The 21,281-nt window shown below is 28.7% G+C and overlaps 2 protein-coding genes and 1 long non-coding RNA gene across 4 annotated transcripts; all 3 read left to right on the top strand.

Annotated features, from left to right (window-relative positions):
* The first annotated feature begins 224 nt into the window (after positions 1-224).
* Positions 225-733, top strand: LOC119686291. The gene is made up of 3 exons (XR_005252908.1): positions 225-342; positions 456-527; positions 681-733. It is a non-coding gene; the product is annotated as an uncharacterized LOC119686291 (long non-coding RNA).
* A 247-nt stretch (positions 734-980) lies between these two features.
* Positions 981-3,355, top strand: LOC119686290. 2 transcript variants are annotated; one of them, XM_038100843.1, is made up of 6 exons: positions 981-1,021; positions 2,031-2,223; positions 2,295-2,422; positions 2,500-2,775; positions 2,920-3,109; positions 3,176-3,355. In XM_038100843.1, the coding sequence occupies exons 1-4, from the start codon at positions 1,007-1,009 to the stop codon at positions 2,767-2,769; spliced, it is 606 nt and encodes a 201-aa protein (XP_037956771.1). In that variant the 5' UTR covers positions 981-1,006; the 3' UTR covers positions 2,770-2,775; positions 2,920-3,109; positions 3,176-3,355. The 2 variants fall into 2 exon arrangements, with proteins under 2 accessions (XP_037956771.1, XP_037956770.1); XM_038100842.1 differs by having other exon boundaries at positions 2,500-3,109.
* An 11,130-nt stretch (positions 3,356-14,485) lies between these two features.
* Positions 14,486-20,899, top strand: LOC119683015 (homeobox protein DLX-2). Its single transcript, XM_038096608.1, has 3 exons — positions 14,486-14,812; positions 19,417-19,565; positions 19,627-20,899. The coding sequence occupies exons 1-3, from the start codon at positions 14,560-14,562 to the stop codon at positions 20,446-20,448; spliced, it is 1,224 nt and encodes a 407-aa protein (XP_037952536.1). The 5' UTR covers positions 14,486-14,559; the 3' UTR covers positions 20,449-20,899.
* Positions 20,900-21,281: the final 382 nt, after the last annotated feature.

Raw genomic sequence — 21,281 nt, 5'->3', positions numbered from 1 at the left:
ATTTACTAAGTGTTTATATTATCTGATCACATAGTTCACTGGTTAAGATAACTAAATTAAAGTCAACACAAATAATGCAAAATTTAACGTGACAGAGGAAGTCAGAAGTCTGTAATATATATAATAATATGTTGTTCATTATGTAATCAGTTATTCATTGAAGTAATTTTATAATTAAATTTAAAGTATTTGACTTATGTAGAAAATTGTTTGACATATAAATTTGTATTTTAAAATACAAAAATTTTAATACCAGTTATTGATCCACTTTTGCACTTTACTAGCAAAACATCTCTGTATTATGACCTGGATTTCTAAGTTCCTTCGTTCAGTGATATAAAGGTTTGTATAAATATAAAGAAAATTTATAGATATAATATATATATATATAAATTTATGTATTTATAAGTTTTTTGTTTTGATTGTACATTAAAATATATAAAATTTTATTGTAGGTAAATCAAATTCCGCAGATTGAAAATATATACTTTGAAGTTCCTTCAATTCTTTCAATTTAAAGCATTAAGGTAAAGAACTAATAATAAATAAATGTTTGACCCAAGATTTTCATATGGAGAAAATGAATTACCATAGTAACCAAATTTTAAAAATAAATTTCTATACTGAATTTTAAATTTTAATAACAAAAATTTATTAACCACTCTTGTTCCACAATATAGGATCGCCCATTGTGTTGTGACTATATCTACTAAGATTTTATTTTTGTTGCTAAGGCCAGTATATAAGTTTTATTTGCATTAATAAAGTCAAATAATTATTTTTTAAATAGATACTGAGAGTTATATTTATATTTGTTTTCGCTATATATAAGAAATATAATTAAGGTGCACGCGAATCAAGAAATACTGCATCTCTTTGAAAACCTAAGGTAACGTACATATAACTTATATATATATATAAATATATTATTTATATATTATTTTAAGGTGTCCAATTGAAGTACCATAATAGTAATAATATTTATAATATTTGAACAGGAGTTAAAATGATTAATAAAACGGTAAGTTATTTTATTTTAATAATTACAAGATACACGTAATTATTAACATATTTTTATTCTCAACTTATTCTGGATTCACACGTGGCTTTTCTTTATAATTTTAGCTGTCAAAAATTTTTATTTTGCATTGAAAGCAACAACAGTTGACAGCTTAAATTACAACAAAACTGTGTGAATCCAGTTTTAATCAAGTTGATTTTTATATATGATTAGATTCAGCGACAGAAACTCAGAGGCTTTTGCTTAGAGACAAAAGAATAATTATATTAGCCAGCTTTTTGCGAAAACTTTAAACAAAACAGACTATCTATATTATGATTAATGCAAGAGATATTGATACCACCTTATCTAAAAGGTTTGAAGAAATCCAAATGAGAGTGTTGACTCAAGCAAATAAGATGGGTGAATATTTTAATCCGCATGTCACAAAACCTGTAGATATCAGCGTTCCTTAATCCAATCTTATTTTATCTGGTACTTAAACGTATGTCCAATTGGAAATCTATGATTAATATAAGTTTAGATCTAGCGTTGCATGTACAAGGCAATTTCTCTGTGTGGATATCTATACTCCAGTGGCCGAAAAGAGCTGCAATTAACCTGGTATTATGAGCTCAATCCCATACAATGTGGTTTCATGGTATACAAATTAGGTACCAGACCAGGATTTCGACCAATTGTAGAAAGTCTGCTAGTTCCAGAAAGTAGAAATAGGTGCCGCCTTAATGGTCTCTATAAAAATATTTACTGGTACCTTTACTGAGACGTCTCTAAACAGTTCTTTAATTTGCCGTAATTTCGAATGATGAGACTATGGATTGAGTATAAATAGTACGTAGTTGGCAATAATTACTGACTTTAATAGATAAGTCCAATAGTGTCCAGAATTTTATTATGTTAGTCGATATTTAGCAGATGTTACGACTGATGTTTTTTCTTTCTCGCATACTTAGCATACTTTTTCTATATATTCATTTTATAAAAAAGTTTTTTTGTTATAAATTATTAGACTAGAATGATCGAAGTTAAAGCAGTCAGACTTCCTGAAGATAGTACTGTGGAAAAAATGAAGAAAGAAATTGGCTACACAAATAAAACCAAAACTAATTTTCGTTTGGAGTGTTGTGGGCTCATATTAACGGAGTTATATTTTATGGCTGTAATTCTAACAACAGATCATGTTTGGAAAATGTCAAACATACGTAAGATTAAGTTAACTCTATGGAGTTTAATTTTTTACTAAATTTTATCTAACGCTCCCTTTTGAAAACAGAACAGAATATGCGTGAAACTGTTGGATACTCATATGATCGTCCTTTTATTACAAGCAATTATAACTTTGGATTGAGGTTCTTCTATATGTCTTGTACTAGCTTATTAATCTTCGTAATTTCATTTACAGTGAGTATAACTTTTATGTGTATAAATATTTAATATTATTACATATAAAACATATAACTTTTTTCTTCTAATCGCAGAATAAAATAGCATGTCGGTACCTGCTTTTTTACATGACGCTCTATTTTTACCTAACAATGAAACTATTACTCAATATACTACATATATGGCATTGCTTACGTTTGTTGGATATTGATCCACAGCAAATTATCAAGATTGTTGGTATTGGTTTTTTGATAGTCACTTTTAAACTAATTTTAAACTATCGTCTATTGAAATTTTATCATCTCCAAACGAGGTACCTATATTTTTTAAAAATAGTTCGCCCGCATGATTATCAAAATTACTAATATGCAGTAAGTTTAAAGAGAGTTATGTGAAATACATTAGTAAAACAACATTAATCACAAAGATACAAATATATATATTTATATATATATATATATATGAATACTTGAATTATTTTTCAACACCAAATAAATAAAATTTTAAACTTCAAGAACCAACTGCTATCAAGGATGGATTGTCGTTTCACGAATCATCCATATTTGGAATTACCAGAAGAAACAAGATTAATTAAAACACAACAATATTAATTTATATTACTTTGATTTAATTAAATTTGTAACATCAAGTAATACTTTATTTAATACCCAATGGAATCCTTAACACGCCGATTATATATATACAGTATGTTCTCATATTTTTATAAAGAAAATTGTGATCAATTATAATAATGGTTTCATTTTATTTCAGCCACCTTCCCAAGTCGAATGTCTGGTTATATATTCCTTATAAAGCGACAACTCAACGACTAATAAAACCTTTCCTAATAATTATTTTCTATTAGACGCAAACAGAAGATTATATCATTGGTCATGTTTTGATGTTGTGATTTAAATTTATTTTTGCCCAAGATTATATATTTTATTATAATTATATTTAAATTAAACATGATTTACAAGGAAATGCTAATAATGTTGTTTTATTATAATAGGTTCATTAAATTGCAACGAAATATATTTTGTGAAATGAAATATATGGTATTCTGGATTAGTAAAACTCTTCTATATCACCTTATTTATTTGCATATTTGAGAAAAATAAGGACATCGTGTGTTTCCTTCATAGATTTATACCAAGTTCTCTTAAACGCATTACCTCAATAAATTCTAGCAACGAATTCTCTTTAACGAGCCTTATTCTTCATTTGATATAAGCTACCTTACTATCTTCCTTATTCGAGTATAAGTGTTTGACAAGTTTTCAGAACTTGTTCTCGGTATCATTCTCTTCCCCTACAAAACTTAAAGTTTAAACTAAAATGGATTAAACTCTATCCCCTAACAATTTGCCTAGTTGCTTAGCGATAGCGCTAGTAGATTGGCTTAGTACAGTCCATAGGATTTCGGTTAAAGTTCCATATTGGCGTTGGTACATTATCTTAGTAAAGTCTTCTCTTTTTTTTTTCTTACTTAGTAAATGTAAGAAGTTATTTTCTTCCTCATATAGTCTCAATAGTACAAACAGAGCAAAGGAATTCTATGAGTGGAACTTCTAATATGATGTAGAACCTATTGGATACATGCCTAATAGTTTTGGGCTTGGATTTTCAGCTTATTAAACAGAATCATTTTAGTGTCACCAGTTCAGAACTAAGTGTCGTGTTTCCTGTTTTAATATTGGAATATATATTCATTGGTTGTCATATGTTAGTTACATTCAAAGTAAGCTCACGTAACTATAATATAAATTTCTACTTGAAAGGCTTCTGTTTTTTGCCTAATAAAAATAAAGGTCTGTTCCATTATAAGCAATAGATAAAAACGAAGTATATTTAAACACATACGATTGCTATAAAGTTAAAATCTAGATTGCTGTTATTCCTAAAAATTGAAATATTTATAACTTTACATATCTGAATATTATTGTTATTCATAAAGTAAGCAACAGCTCTCAGATCTTCCCTAATTGATGCCAAATAACTTAATTCTTCAATCACATTTCTCTTAACATATTATATTCTTAAATTTTCTACTCTAAAAGCATATATATATATTCAACTTAATATAAATATAATTAGACTGCTTAAATATGACATTTTTGGATTTCGAAATAATCCCGAAACATCGTTTTATGTCCCATAAACAATAAGGAGTCGAAATAAAATTATGATAAATGTCAAATAGAACATGAGCCCACATAATTACTTTCATAACACCAAAGAAAATCATGAGCATAGAAATATCTGAGGAAACTAGAAAATTCACAGCAAGGCAAAGTGTGCCGCAACACATCTGCAGTGGTAAAGAAAAAAGAAGAATGAGCGTCTGAGATTCCAGTGCCGTAGCGCCAAACTTCCTCTGCGGCAGCACCACCTCTAGTCTTGAGCAAGATTAATGCGGTGAAGAAAATCATAAATTAATTAGGAGAAATATAAAAAATTGTGTATGACGAGGTTGTTGGAAGATGTGCAAGCATCAAACACCGGAAAAATGGGAAAATGGAAGAGTGTTGGGTGCGAAATGAAATAAGTGCACACATACCGTGGACACTGATTAGTGACATTTAGCGGCGATTTATCGTTTAAGTGTTGCTATTAAAATATTTATGACATAATTTGAAACACCTTCTAATAGGGGAGGGAAGTTAAGATATCTAAATTTTTGGTATGAAATATTATTTGTAAACCAAATTGGTGTAATGCTCGGAGTTCGGCGCATATACAATGTACTCGTATATTTACGTGATTATTTACAGGTGTCTTTATGAACCTATCATTTTCGTATAATTTAAATCACTTTAACTTATAATTATATTATTGTAAATTAGGAGATAATCAAGTTTAATTAATTAAAAAAATTATTATATAAATAAAAAAAATATTAAATTAATTATAAAATGCTAATTAATTAATTTTTTTCACCACAAGTTCAGCACAAAAATTTTTTAAAAATTAGGAAACTTCTTTCCAGAGAATATAAAATATTGAAATTTATTAATATCAAATTAATTAATCTGAAAAATAAAATGTTTTCATTTTATTATAAAGCAAACATATATTTACTTCCTAAATTTTATTTAAATTCTTTTAGAAACAAGTCCTCGTTTACATATTGGAATTTCGGTGGCAGATTGTAAGAAATTCAACAAGTCAGGATGTGAGTAATTTTCAGGAAATGTTAGGATTCTTAACTGTGGAATTCATAAACTGAATGAAATTTTGATCATGAATAATTGCGATTTAACAAGTTGGAATTTTTAGTTGACGACAATAAGTCGCGACTTAGATAATTGATAGGATTAGTTCACAGGATGAAGACGAAAGTTAGAGCAAAAATCTGTCTAAAGAAAAATGTGGCGCCATTTGAAATATTTTGGTTTTTAGGTTTTAGGGTAAAAAATTTTCATTGAATTAAATTATTAAGATTATAATATTTGGACATTAAGGATTATTAATCCAAATAGTTGAAAAACTACTTTTGAATAGCTATAAGTGAATTGTTACAAGAGGAGTACGAAGAGAATAATGATATATGATTAAAGATTTGATGTATTTTACTAGGATAATGCATTGGAAGACATCACATTAACTTCGGTCATAATTCGTTAATGGAAACTATTGGCAATTATCAACAATATAAGTCAAAGACTTCTTTGAATGATCAAATGAACACTTTAGACCCCATTTTTTCAATGCTACGTTTATTGTTCCTTTTGATTGGTTAGGTTACTAAAATTGTACTAAATTTTTAAGATAACTAAGATTGAATATAAAAGAATATATTGAAAATAGTGAAATTGATTCTAGAGATGAACGTGATCCCCTTTCGTTATTTTTCTCGAAAGCATAAAATTCAAATCAGAACAGATTTAAAGCTACTGTAAATTGAGGTCTATGTAACTTTCGGTATCAACTGTGGTTAAATCTTGCAATTTGTATTTAGAACTTTAAATATTATCAAGTAATTTAGCAGATAGAAAAAAACTAGAGAAAGAGAAACAAAATATATAAAAATTTTATAATATAGTTAATATATTAAATTTAATAATTTTTAGTTTAATCATTTCTAAACTGAATATTTGATTGCAAGTACTTCTTTTTAATAATATTCTGAGCTGCTGCAGCTCATATATATATTCTGAAATACGATATATATGGTACTTAATACACACCATATGAACCAGCGAATCAGAATCACATTTACGAAAATGGACTGAATACTTATAAGCAACACTATCAATTGATATCTATTCCAAACTCCACGATGTAAAGTTTATATTATTTGAATTAAATTATTTATGTGGAAGTGCTTACTACTGTAATATATGGTGTCAATGGTTTTAATTAAATGAATTCCAATAAAAATCCAAAATTAGCAGACAATGTGTGCTTTGGCCCATTGGCAATTAATTTTTGTAATTACTCAAACTTGTCACCCGACATGTGCGTATAATTGCGCAGCACTTTCCCACAAAGTCACATCTCCTCTCTCGGCACCAAGAAAACTAACAGAAAGTAGGAGTTCCAGACTTCAGTCTTTTTCAATTTAATGAGTTCAAACAAATGAAACGCGACGATTTAAATGCATAGTTTAGCGCCTCTGCAGTTCGAAACAATGAGCGAGACTGCATTTTACATGTAGTTTGGCGGTAAATTACTAGGGGGAGATATGGACGTCGTATACTCCCTTCATCATTTTATTACAGCGATCTTACATGCAAAAGGCGAGAATAAAATTGTCACTAATTGGAGTTCGTTTTCCAAACCAAAATGATTGTTGGGATTTGATGTCGTCACGCGCACTTGTTTCACTTCTTCAGAAAACTTGAAATGATGCATTGAAATGAAGGCTTGTGGAAAATATTTGGCCATTGAGAGTTTTCCTGCTGCTGTGCTATGCGATGAGAATGGTGATGTGTTGATCAGTTTCACCCATCTTCAATCTAGTCGTCGGCAATTTAATATCAAACACTATCACAATCAAATTACTCGTAAATGTGATAATTGTACTGGCAGATTTATGGCCCTAAGTGATGAGCATATGTTTTAATTAATTTCCAAGAACGCACTTTGCCAAATTAGATTTATAAAATGCCGCAAAATGTATTTTAGTACTTCCCCGACTAGTCTTTTAAAAAGCATTATTATCATTTGTTCGAAAGGATAAACTTTTCTTAAATATTTTATGTATACTCTTCAAATATTGAAGGCAATAGTTTGTTACATGTTATTTGTGGGGATATTGAGTTATTAATAATAAAGCTGAATACAACAGAAAGACGTACATATCTGAACAATTATTTAAATCATAAATATGTTCTAATTAGTAAAATTTATACAAATGGTAGTTTTCAGGGTATTTCCAAACACATCATGGAAACAGAGCATAAAAATATGGAAGTAAGCTCAACGATTGAATCTTAGTACTAAGATTCCTAAGATGATCCAACTATCGTGGGATCAGCCTATTAACTGTCACGTACAAGGTTAAAGTCACATACAAACTCACTGATTGGAACTTATCAGTGTGGCTTTTGTTTTGGTTGCTCCACCATTGACCAATTATTCACATTGCGACAAATCCTGAAAAAAGCCAAGGCATATAACATCGGCACCCACCACTTTTTTTTGTTGATTGTAAAGCAGCTTTCAATAACCCTTACAAGGGTCGCGTTTAATCCGCAGTGTGTAAACTCTGTATCCCTGCAAGCAATACCCGCAGCTACATCAAGGTAGGAGCTAGTCGCTCCAAAACTTTTCATATCTCTTGCATCAATTTGTATATAAGGCTTCAGACAAGGTGATCCCTTATCATGTGATCACTTGAATTTCGTCATGGAAGTGATCATGCGCTGGGCAGGTGTCCCTCGTAGTCTGCTGCACGTGTCACTTTTTAATATATTTATGATGTTAAAAAAAGGTTCTTTAGTTCAGACTCAGCTTTGACTATAACTAGCCCTGTTTTTTCTACCATATACTTTATGTTAAGCTTAGTTTAATTAAGTACAAAAAAATATCTCATTTAAGAATCGTGGGACCAGCATAAAATAAAATTTATATTTTTTAAAATTATTTAAATTAATTAGTCTATTATTATACGACTATTTTGATCTGCTAAGAACAAACAAAAGTTTATCTTCTCCTCAGTTAACTTAAAAAGAATATGGAAACTTTATGATTTAAGTGGCTTGTTTTGTAAAAATCTAATATGATAATTGGTTGTAATTTATGGGCATGTCTTTCAAAGAATGAGGAACAAAAATATTATGACAACAACTTAAAAGTCATAAATGACGCCTTTTGTGAGTATTTAGTAATTCTGGGAAGATACGTCATATTTCCACGCATCTCTGCAAAATGAGGGTGCAAACCGAAGATGTGATTTGGTGTTAAAAATTGTGTTTTTCTGAATGAATTTTTGGTGAGATTTGCATGGCTGGCTGGCGGATGAGAACGTAGTCATGTGTGCATTGGACAACATGCAACGTGTGTTGCACTTTTGGGACATTAATAACTTCTAAATGAACATTTTCCATAGAAAATCGCACCAGGATGGAAATGTTCTTGAATATTTATTGCAAATTTTGATTTTTATTAAATGTTTGAATATATCAAAAATGTGAGAAACATATTTCATAGATTGAATAAGATATTTCATTTTTAAGATATTATATACCGGTTTATGCAGTTCAAAACATTGCCCTTGCATTCTATAGAGGTCATCCTACAGATAAGTATAAGTTTTCCAATTTTTAAAAAAGTTTTCCGAACCAAATTAATATTATTTTTATTCTAATATTGCTTGAAAAGTAAAAAATAAAGAATATTTTAGAATTATTTAAAACTATTTTAATTTAATTTACAGTAATATTAAATAATATATTAAAAACATTTTATGTTTTTGCTCAGAAAATGGTGCCTATTACACTTAAAAGCTTCTGTAATATATTGGTTTATATTGTTATCACACCATATTTATTACATATTATTTGTATATATATTCTTTAAAAATGCCGATTAAAAATGTACTCACAGAACAGAACATCTCCACAATAGTTTCTTCGCCAGAATCCATTCTCACTCCTTTGTGCAACTATTACTTATAATGGCAATTTCTGCAACTTCAACTTCTTTCAATTTCAATATGATAAAATCTAAAAGAAGAAGAAGAGGAATATTAAAAAACAGAGACTCTATATTAGTATCGAGTGTGTATATTTAGTTAATCGCTAGGTCAAAACTTAAAAACAGTGTGACAGTTGCATCCAGTCATTTTAATGGGAAACTTTCGCACAATTATTCATGTAAGCTATTAAAATCTGGACTATAATATGCTTGAAGTTATTACCGAAGCGAAGGCTTACTTTGAGAACAAAGACAATTCATACTACAAAAAGACATCGATCATTTGCAGAAGAATTAAAAGACACGGTGTGTTAAAGCGTAACTCAGACACATTTGCCTTGTCACTTGCCTAGAAAAGTATATAGAGAAATAAAGCCGACTTTTTTCACAAAAAAAAAATTATTTTTCTTAGATAGACGAATAGTTATTGTATATGTTGTATGGTATATCCGTAGTACCACTGAATACCCCCTGGTTGAAATAGATTCCAACTGAGATATGGTCTAAACAGATTCGAACTAATATTAACTGAACATATTTCTAATATTTCTCTTTCAAAGATGGGATTAAGAAACACTGACATAGGTACATTCAGTGAAATATATTGGCATTTACTTGTGAACCGGATATTTGGATACCGGATATATGAACCGATTTGTGGCATTTATAATGCATTTTATTTATATAATCTTGCGTATAAGGATTTTAATAATTTATATCATATGAATACTATGATTAAATGAATTGAAAAGTTGAAAAATGATTTTTCAATCAAGACTATATGATAGAACAAAAATATAAAACCTTTTTTGTCTTTTCAATTATAAATATAAAATGATTGTTGGAACTTATATTTCTGAAAATTTATGAATATTAATTATTATTGTGTAATATATTTAAAGTCTTATATACAATATTTATACAATATTTCACTTTAAGTCATTAAAATAATTAGTGTTTTTCTATATAGTTGGATCTCAAATTACCCATTAATGTCACACACTCAAATTATTCACGAAAACAAACACCAAACAAATTAATCTTACTACTCTTCCTAAGATTCAAGAAGGTCATTGTACATGGTACACAAAGTCATGCAGGCGAAAAATATATCAGAATCCTTTCCTAAAAATTCACCTTCGTAATTGGAAACCAAAATAGCACTGACACCATGAAGGAGTAGCAGAAATCGTACTGAATTTTTTACCCATAAGTTTATGAAATTTGAATAACTTTTCAAAAAAAAATCCCAATTCTCTTCCCGCCTAAGATTGCTCAATAGCCACAAGATTACCACATAAAAAAAGAAATACAGATGTTTCAAGAAATAAAAAAAATGAAAGAAAAAAAACCCAAGCAAAAGTCGAAGACATCATTTGGGAAGAGGACATATTACGTGGCATAGCGGAGTCTTTACCGAGTAAATTAATGTTTCTTACTCTACAGTGTTTTAGGTTTTGGTCTTTCATACGAATTACAAAAAAGAGGACGTCCACACGAGTCACGTGATTTATGCGCTTTTGGTGACAAACACTTGAAATGTGATGATTTATAATGAAGATGCATGCATTAGTATTAATTAAATTTTGACACGGTTTTGCTCCATTTAATGCCAAATGGGAGTAAGATTTTTTTAAGTTGCAGTTGAATCGAATTCGGTTTCAAAATATAAAAATTGCAGGAATTGGAATTTTAACTGTAATAGTAAAAATTTATTGTGAGAAAAATTATTTACATTTATATTATAAAAATAAATTCGAAATATATCATTAGTTTTAATTCCAATGTATACAATTATTTGTTATTTCATCCATTATTTTTAATATCAAATACTCGCCTTTGCAATCCCAATTGGGATTTTTTAGTTTTCCAAATTTATATTCGCCATTTTTGTTCTTATCCATCTCCAACCGTCATTCCTTGGGAATAGGGAATATTTAAAAAATGTCAGGCAATACGCACAGATTCATTATTTGCAATTAAGAAAATTAAGTTGTCATTTTCATTTGTGAAAATAATGCACTCGGCAAATTTGATCATTAAATTAAATCAACTTGACATATTTGAGGATAAATAAGCTCGACACTCACTGCACGCCTTGTCATATTAGTTGACAAACGGGGCATAATTTACTTTATTACATATCAATGAACATAAATGTACAGATACGCGAAGTAGACAAGGGTAACAATTCTGTATAATTTTTATTAAAATATTCACCTTTCTTAAATATACGAAAGATAAAGATGTACTCAGAATATTGCCATAGATCAACACCCTGAAACATATTTTTGGCTCACTTCCAATTAAAATTCTCTATCAAAAATACTGATTTCTCCATTTTGTTTGCTGTCCTTTTCTAACATTTGAGTAATCTTCAATTGAAAAATTTATAAAATTTTAATTAATTTTAAAAATCAAGTAATTGAAACATTTGAATATTTGCTTTTTATTTGACGATTTTTAATAAATCTATTTTTGTTAAGTTCGTAATATATTTTCAGTTATGGTAAAAAGTTTAGAATTCTTCGGGCAATCTAAAAATATTACTGATCTATTATGATACAGAGAAATTTCAGAATCTATGAGTTTAAGAAGAAAACTATTCCTAATCTTTCCAAATCCTTTTTTCATTAAAAAAGATCTTCACATCTACAGCTGATGATGACATTTTATTAGTAGAGTTGAAAAACTTCAGGTGGTACATAGTAAGGCGTTTTCGATTGGTAAATCTGGGGTAACTTTTTTAATCGAGATTCACCTCAAATACAATTTTAATTTTTGATTGGTAAATCTGTATAGCACTTAAGATTAATGTATAACACTTAATATTAATTTATAACACTCTAGATATTTTGCTAGAGTAGCAAGATTACACTAAAATTAACAGCTGTTTTACATGAGGACTAGTTAATTGTGATTTAATTCGATATATGCACTGTTGACAAATATAAATATCTACTGATACGAATACAAAAATTTTAGATTACTCTAAAAATATTTGATAGAGCAACAGAATTTGACAAATCAAGAGTAAATATAGATTGAATCCAGATTTTCTAATCGAAAACGCCATAAGAGAACTACAAGTGTTTTTTTTGCTTAACGTTTTTTAAATCACATATTAAATCAAATTTATTATAATATAGACTTAATAAAAAATAATTACATTACTCATTTACAATGACAACATACCAAATGGTATAGTATGCCCATGGAGTGCAAATCAATTATGACATTAAATGACTCAATCCTTCATGCAGCTTTTGTAAGGTTTTTGAGGTATAGTCTTTTAATCATTTAATCGACAAAATGGTATAGTATGCCCATGGAGTGCAAATCAATTATGACATTAAATGACAAAATCCTTCATGTAGTTTTTGCAAGTTTTTTGAGGTGTTGTCTTTTAATCATTGAACGCACTCTATATATGACCAATATCGGCTCCAAATGTTTTCCTCAAAGTGATGATTTTGGTTAAAGCTTTAGATATAGAAAAGGAGAAAAAGAAAAAAGGGGGTCGGGGTTATTTAAGATGATATTACTTAATAATATCCGCTAAGGGTTTTATCGAAAATTTTCATTTTCATTATCGAACAAATCAATTTTTCCAATTATATTTTTTAAACAAAGAAAGTTTAATATCGATATAAAATAAAATAATAATTCTTACAATCTCTACATTAAAAGCAAAGAGAATTTGCATTACTCCAGCAAATTGTAATCTTATATAGAAATAAATTTTTTTAGGAGATAATCTTTATACCATTAAGATTTTCTAATAGTAGTCTATTTTAACAATATTACTATACACTTGTGTTTATCATTTGCCTACATGAGAGATAATTCCCCAAATCCTTCTATGGAAAGTTATAATCCGTTAAATCGCCCAACTATAAATCCTGTATTCTTCTCCAAAAAAGAGACGGCGTACTGTCACGCTGTCCCATCTGGCCGGTATAGTCTCGTGAAACTATACAGTCGGTTAATAAACTCTCTATAGACAAAAGGACGAAGTAATCTCCTTTGCTGGGCAGTTGTCTGAAATGTTATGTTAGTCACATTACAATATATATGTATTTGAAAAATAGAGAGGTGTCGAACAGTAGTAAATACTATAGTTTCTAATGATTAAAAAAATAATCACTGTCATCATAACTGACATTAAAATGCAAATTATTTCAAAAATAGAAAAAAATTATAATTATAATTATTCTATATGCATATTCGATAAGTTCTTTTAAATTTTTGCTTAAAATTTTGTATAAATATTTAATTGCAAAATATTTTAAAATTATCAGTAATAATAATATTTTTGTGTGCTAAATCACAACTAAATCAAACTAAATCACAAAAAAAAAATTAATTATGATATTTAACTGGTTCATAATTTCTGTTGTTCAAAAACATTCATTAAGAAAATGTCATTGTGAAAATATATGTATATAGATATATATTCATATATAAATATCTAATAATGAAAATATTTAAAACATCAAATAACTCATGAGATTTCTTAATTGTCCTGCTTGTAGTTCATTAGTTGAAAGAATTATTCATTATCATTGATATACTAATATAACAATTATGAAAGTATTTAAGAAACGTTTTAGCCAACACATGCGAGTACTTAAATCTCTTCGAGCAGAGGAGGCACGCCTACCAAATAAAACACATACGGTTGTGTTTACAAAAGAGGCAGTACGAATTTCACACATGTTTTAAAAATATATTTTAGATTTTGAAGTGGATCGTATCGAGATTGTTGCTATCTCCTTTGCACACACACAACCTATTCGAAAAGAAAAATGTTTTATTGGATTCTCGAAGTATTCACAAGAAACTTTCACAGAACCAAGGATGCTCCACTGATTCAGTGCTTGTTCAGTGCTTAAAGATATTTCAGATTGGTTTGTGCTACTTATGCCGACCGGGAATAAACGTAGTGTTGAATTATAATTCATTTAAATATTAATATTGAATTTATAATTTAAATAAAAAACTTATTGAATATGGAAACACAATCGGTTGTACGACGATTTCCACATAGTTTTTCAATTGAAAATATACTCGCCAAATCGTCTAATAGTGAATATAACGTGAACAATTGCAATAATGCCGAAGGTGTAATCAGAAGCATATTTTCTACTCACCACTCGAATGGTGAACAAAATTTGGAATTACGTGTATCAAGTCCGGAATCTAGCATCAATGATGACAATATTGAGGATTCTAAGAGTGAAGCAGCTTCCGAAGATGAAAGTAGTGAGTTACATGTATTATCATTTTGGATTAAAATGTTATAAATCTTATGTGTAGTGTACGATTTGTGAAGAAGATCCACATTTTTCTCAATTCCATTGTTGACTCAAAAGAATTAAACAGTTTAAAAAAGATTTGAATAGAACCAGTAATAACGTTACCTCAACATATTAACTCCAATATAGGTAGCACTCCGATAATAGCACTCCGATATAACTTTAAACACGTTTCGTATTTGCAGAATGTATAATGAAGTGATTATTTTTTACATTCTAAATTTATTTACCCAAGAATCGTCACTACTCTTGCCTTTATTTAAAAAGATTAGTATGTACAATGTATTTATATTTGACTGCGATCGTTCATTTTCCACTAGTTAAATAAATAATCTTGACGAAGGACTCCCAACAAGATTAGTCTAATGTCATAAAAACCATTAATATCTAATATGACGTGTGAAATTTTTTCTATTTAAGAAATGTTTTATTCAAATTCTTTAATTAATTAATTGATTTAAATCGAATAATAAACAGCAAATACAAATTATATATATATAAATATATAGATACATATAGATATATATAGTTTTAATAGAAGTATTATATCACAACAATAGACTATTAGAACAATAAAAATGTCAGCCTTTAGTCAGTAAAAAATACTGCCTCAGATCTATGCACAAATGGCACATACATATGATCACAATTTTTATGTTACGATTACTAACGGGAACAGTATTCTTCACCGTAATATCCTGTTTTACTGGCAAAGTTAAGTTGTAAAGTCTCATCTTATGAAGATGATAGCGTAGTTCAATATAAGTCTCGTAAGCAATTGTTAGTTTTAGTTTTGTTGAGAAAGTCTAACGCTTTCTACACAAATACGGCCAATCATCATTTGATATCTACTTAAAATATCATACTTCAATTACAATGACATAATCTCAAGTATAGACCTACACATTTTTCAATCCGCAGAATTACAAGTTCGCCGACGGCTGTAGTTTAGAATGACAAGTTATGTAGTAAACTTCAACTCGGTTGTGCCTCTTTCCTCTCCAAAGAGTTGACACTCATAACTGTCGACCAGAAGTTTCGAATACAATCTTCATTATTTGAATTGATCGAAACTATCACAGACTTTAACATCTTAACTTTATTATCAATATGTCTAAATGGAAACGCAGATTAAATTCATTTAGAAACCTAGTTTTCTAAATCCGGTAACTGCTGACTAACTTGTATTTTAGATACAAAAAAATTTTATATATGCGATTTGGTTAGGTTAATTTCGGTTATATCAGCGAACTTTAGGATCCATTTAAGCCTATTAGCACATTGTGTACCGTACAAAAACTAAAAGGTTCAAAAAACACATTGAACCTTTCACTTTGATTATAAAATGCTCTTTAAAAAGCGGTCATTGAGTTGGCCAAGATCCTCAAAAAAGTAAACCTATAACATGTATGCGATTAAAAGCTTATCATAATTACAAGATATGGACTACTTCTTCACACATTTTATAAATGTAAAACATCGCTTTTTGATCCATAGCTTCTTCTGAATCTAATATGTGTGTCGTTGTAATCGTAGTGTTCTAACTTCTGGGAAAATATTGAAATTCCGAAGGGAATAGTAGGTCTCAATTTTTTTATGGTTTTATGGTAAAAATCAAATAAAGGTTTTATAAAGTGTACAAATATATATTATAGTATATAGTATTTATGGTGACGTATATTTTGTCCTTTTTGGTTTAACACTTTTGGTAGTATTAATACTATTACATTCTAGTTGTAACATAATTACATGCATTAAAACTTTTTTTACTTTTTTTAATTAAGTATTTTGTTATCTACGTTTTGTGGAGACCGTGTTTATGTGGACAATCCTCAAACTCTCGACTGTATGACTGTATGACGTTCCAAAGAGAAAATTTGAACAATCTTCTATTTCATTCCTAATAGAATTATCAATCACGTGTTCTATTTACGTTTGCTTACGATGTTTCCGCATATTTCGATATTAATTGTGATATTGTGATATTCCCAATAAACAATTTTATATACAAAGCTTCAAGTTAAAAATTATTGAATTAATTTTGTCATTCTTAATTACTAAACTACAGCAGTTGCTTTTAAATTTAAAATTTAATATTAATTTAAAAATAGATTTAAAATTTTTTAAAATAATTTATACATAAACAAAAATATAATTACGTTTAAAAAATATTTCAATCTGTGCTAATGAGCTTTAGTGAGTGATATATTCTGTCACCCACATAATAATTACACTTAAAGTGAGATTTCACACACGATTTAGCCGATATTTCCTTATGGCAAGAACTGTGATGTGATGCATGTGTCTCTATATATATATATATTTATTATTTTGTTGTATATATATTTTATAATAAAAATACGAGTACAGATAGTTTAAACAAAAAATATTTCCCTATTTTGTAACGTCAATGAGGCAATAACTTAGCTCGTTTGTGACACTAAATTCAGCTGCCCAAGTATCTCGAAATGTTTTGCAAAATGACCAATTAGAATCTTTTGAAGTGAAGAACGTAAGCGTTTCTACAAACCACCAATCAAAATCTGACAAATTTATTAAAAATTTAGATATTTAGAATTTTATTTTTAAATAATTTAGCAAAATGGCTAAATTATTTCTATTTAATGTTAGCCATTTCCATTTCTAGTTTTCTTTCCTTGATGCTGCCAAGTTTTTGTACCGAAAATTAGTTTTTGGCAAACTTAACATTACGATTTGTTTCAATTGTTGTAATTAATTTGATAATTACTTTGACTAAAAGAAAACAATTTTTTTTAATTCGATAATGTTCCTAACAACCTGAATGTCACTACCAATTAGTGAGCAATTATAGAAACCCCATTTGTCTTGCTATTGCAAATTATTTAGATTGTTTGACGGTCACTTTCTAAATGTCTCTCTAAAAGAATGAAGATTAAAAATCTAAGAATACAGCAGATACTAACTCTAAACTTTAGAACGATAGAAGAGTTCTAAGAGTTAGAATAGTGATATAAATTACTAATTTTAACATAAATGGAAACAACTTAGCGCAGATTGTTCAATTTAAAAAATATAAGCAACAGATTACTACCATTTTATACATAGATTTTGATATAATTACTCATTTCTATACTGTTTCAATATTCAAACATTATAAAAGAATTCTGTATTAGTACATCTGCAAGTGAACAAGCTTACAACGTAGAATTTAATGAGAAATACTAAGGGCGACAATTTCAAGATGCCTATACCTCAAAGACTTGTACTCAAAGATAATGTTATATGTTAACTCCACCATTAAGCAAGAGCTCAATAGTCCACCGCTATACATTCAGTTATCACTTATTTGGAACCGTATATATACGGCAAATACTTTGTGGTCAAAACAGACCATCCTCAACTTACTGACATACCTCATTCTCTATAAAAGAGAATTCTCATTCTCTATTCTCTATAAAAAATCCAAGTTCGAAGTGAACAAGAATGTTATTTTTGTTGAATCTTTTTGAATTAACCTTCTTAATGCTCTATCGAATATGGCTACTTTTAAGGACGACAAAGCTTACATAGATGATATAACAAGAAATTACAAGATGTTATAAGAAATGCCCTGAAGAGATATTATGATAACCGCAAAGAATAATTTTTCTGCGGTATTACTTAAAAAATTAACTAAATAAAGAGACATTTCATTTGGCGGAGTATGACTAGAGGTGTCAATAAAGACGTTAAATCTTGTCAAAAACTCTACCTTTAATTTTTTTTTATATCTCATAGATAAACATAATATTGTTTAATTGCAGTCACGTTTGATCTTCGTTATTAATTACTGTATCTTCAATATTATTATTATTTATTTATTATTATATTTAAACACTCAACTTCATATATCGTATTTCAATATCATGTATTTAAAAAAAATCTACTAAAATTAAATCAGTTTTAATTTAATTCATATCAATTTCGAAGGAATCTACTCGATTCTTTCAAGCATGCAGACAGTAGACAATTGCATTTGAATATATATATAATAATATATAAAAAAATAAACAACATCATTAAACAGCGAAGAAGAAAAATAATGGCGGTCAAAGTATCAAAGAGAAATGGCAAATAATAGCACTTTGAAATCCAGAAATTGAACTCACAAAAAATTTATTTAGAAAATTTTTTGTTTAATATTTTCAATGTTTAAACATCATCTCAACTGTAAGTGATCGAACTCGAGTTCTGGAGAGTGCGTGCACGATTCACACGCTCTAAATTCCTCCCCTTCTTTCCAGAGACCTTGTCCTATCCCAGGATAGCGTTAGCTTTACTTTGGGGTTAGTTTTCTATTTGTCATTTAGAACTGCTTTCATTGTGATAATATTCGTCCAGGTTCTGATTTTGTTTCATGGTGGGAAACTGCAATAAAGCATCCAGATATGGGAACAAGTCATATACTTTATTGAATCCTTGTCTTCTAAATGACAACAAGTAACAGATTGTCTTTTTTTGCAACTTCTGATAAAAATTATAATTTTAATTTAACAAAATGAAAAATTACTTAAATTAATTTGCTTTCAGATTCGAATGACGATCGAAAAAAGAGACCTCGCACTGCATTTTCGGCATCACAAATAAAAGCTCTGGAATCGGAGTTTGAACGCGGCAAATATCTTTCTGTCGCCAAGAGAACAGCACTTGCCAAGCAGTTGCACTTGACAGAAACACAGGTTTTTATAATTAAGTTAATTTCAATTAAATCTAATATTAATAATTCAATGAAATATTTAGATAAAAATTTGGTTTCAAAATCGTCGTACAAAATGGAAGCGTAAATACACTGCCGACGTGGAAACATTAGCTTCTCATTATTACGCGCAACTGGGCATTGGTGGCTTGGCGAGGCCTATGGTTGTTGGTGATCGCTTATGGCTATTTAGTCAAACACCAACAGGTCCAACACCCATACAATCAATTATGCTAAATGGTGGTGGTACGACTCAACCTATACCTGCTGCCATGCGACCATATTCAAATCCGAATGGTGCAAGCCCTAATAATTTAATGTCAACTATGCCAGCACATAATGTCAATGTTCTAGAGACTGCACGCAATGCAATACTAGCACGTGGACAACCATTGAACTATACCACGCCCTATAGTACTCTCAGTAAACAGCCATGTATAGGTGCCAACTATATGCAACGAATACCGTCAACTCTTTCAAAACCTTACATAAACAGTAATGAACGATTTGTGGATTATATGATGCCAAATTCAACAGTAAATACACATTATTTTAATGGAACAGATGCCGCATCGGATGCTTATTTTCAACTTAAGTACAATGCTCTGCAAAATTTAACTCTACCGCCTGAACCGGAAGCGAGCAGCACAAACGGATTAGCAGAGTTGGAACGTGTTTTTGGTGATACAAATGCAAATTTTCTAGAGCATAAATTAAGTAATGGAAATAGTTTATCTGGCAAATCTATGGATTACGGACATGCTGGGTTAGCTACAACGCAAAGGAATAAAACTAACAATGAAACAGCGGAAAGTGAATGTAGTGACATTGATTGCGAACAAATCGATGAACCCGATGAACTATAAATAAAATTAAAAGACGTCAATTACATTTCAAGTTATTGATAATTAAATTTTTAAAATTTTATTCAAGGAAGTAAAGTTGTAAAAAACCGATTATTTGTAAATTGATTTTGCCAAATTGGTCTAAATTATGTATGTACTCAATAAATATTTCAAAATTTTGAATAAAGTGGCACAATTATTTCTTATTGCATATACTATTTAACTTTGACTATACAAATTTTATAATTCATGTATATATATAGATAAATAATTACATATTTTACTTTTGTACTAATTACAATTTTTAGGCTTATATTATTGCTAATAGAAAACCATTATATCTCTAAATCAATATAACTTGTTAACTAAGTACAGTACCTTACAATAATGTAAGCAATTATTTACTGCGTATACATAATTTAGAAACATTTTAAATCAAATCACATTAAATTACAATTAATTTGAATTTAATTACAAAATTTGTATAAATAAATTAGTTTTATTATAGCTATGATGATCACACACAAACTTAGGTAAATAATTATAAATATAACTATAATAAATTAATAGAGCGCTAATAATATAATTAATTACTTATTCTATAACTATGTTATTTACACATAATAGCTTTAAATTTATTCTATTCATTAAATTGTAGTTATATTAATATTATATTGTTTAGTAGTTTTGATTTAAATTTCTTTTATTCTTTACGGAAATGCAATAACATTCTCAAATAAATGTTAAAGGTGGTATCTGTTGAATTGTGAACATATAGTACAGATTTGGAATAGTTCTTAAATTAATAGTTTATAATAAAATATGATAATTGGCTAGACAAGTAAAGAAAGTGT

This window comes from Teleopsis dalmanni, chromosome 2 (assembly GCF_002237135.1).
Source record: "Teleopsis dalmanni isolate 2A chromosome 2, ASM223713v2, whole genome shotgun sequence".
NCBI classification, from domain to species: domain Eukaryota; kingdom Metazoa; phylum Arthropoda; class Insecta; order Diptera; family Diopsidae; genus Teleopsis; species Teleopsis dalmanni.
Note: the sequence above shows the minus strand (reverse complement) of the source record. Positions and strands in the feature narration are given on the sequence as shown.

Excerpts from the sequence above, each read along its gene's own strand:
- LOC119683015 (XM_038096608.1), top strand. The coding sequence starts at position 14,560 with ATGGAAACACAATCGGTTGTACGACGATTTCCACATAGTTTTTCAATT. Across the intron at positions 14,813-19,416 it reads AGCTTCCGAAGATGAAAGTA|ATTCGAATGACGATCGAAAA; the intron begins GTGAGTTACATG and ends ATTTGCTTTCAG. Across the intron at positions 19,566-19,626 it reads TGCACTTGACAGAAACACAG|ATAAAAATTTGGTTTCAAAA; the intron begins GTTTTTATAATT and ends TGAAATATTTAG.
- LOC119686290 (XM_038100843.1), top strand. Across the intron at positions 2,224-2,294 it reads TTGGAAAATGTCAAACATAC|AACAGAATATGCGTGAAACT; the intron begins GTAAGATTAAGT and ends TTTTGAAAACAG. Across the intron at positions 2,423-2,499 it reads TCTTCGTAATTTCATTTACA|AATAAAATAGCATGTCGGTA; the intron begins GTGAGTATAACT and ends TTCTAATCGCAG.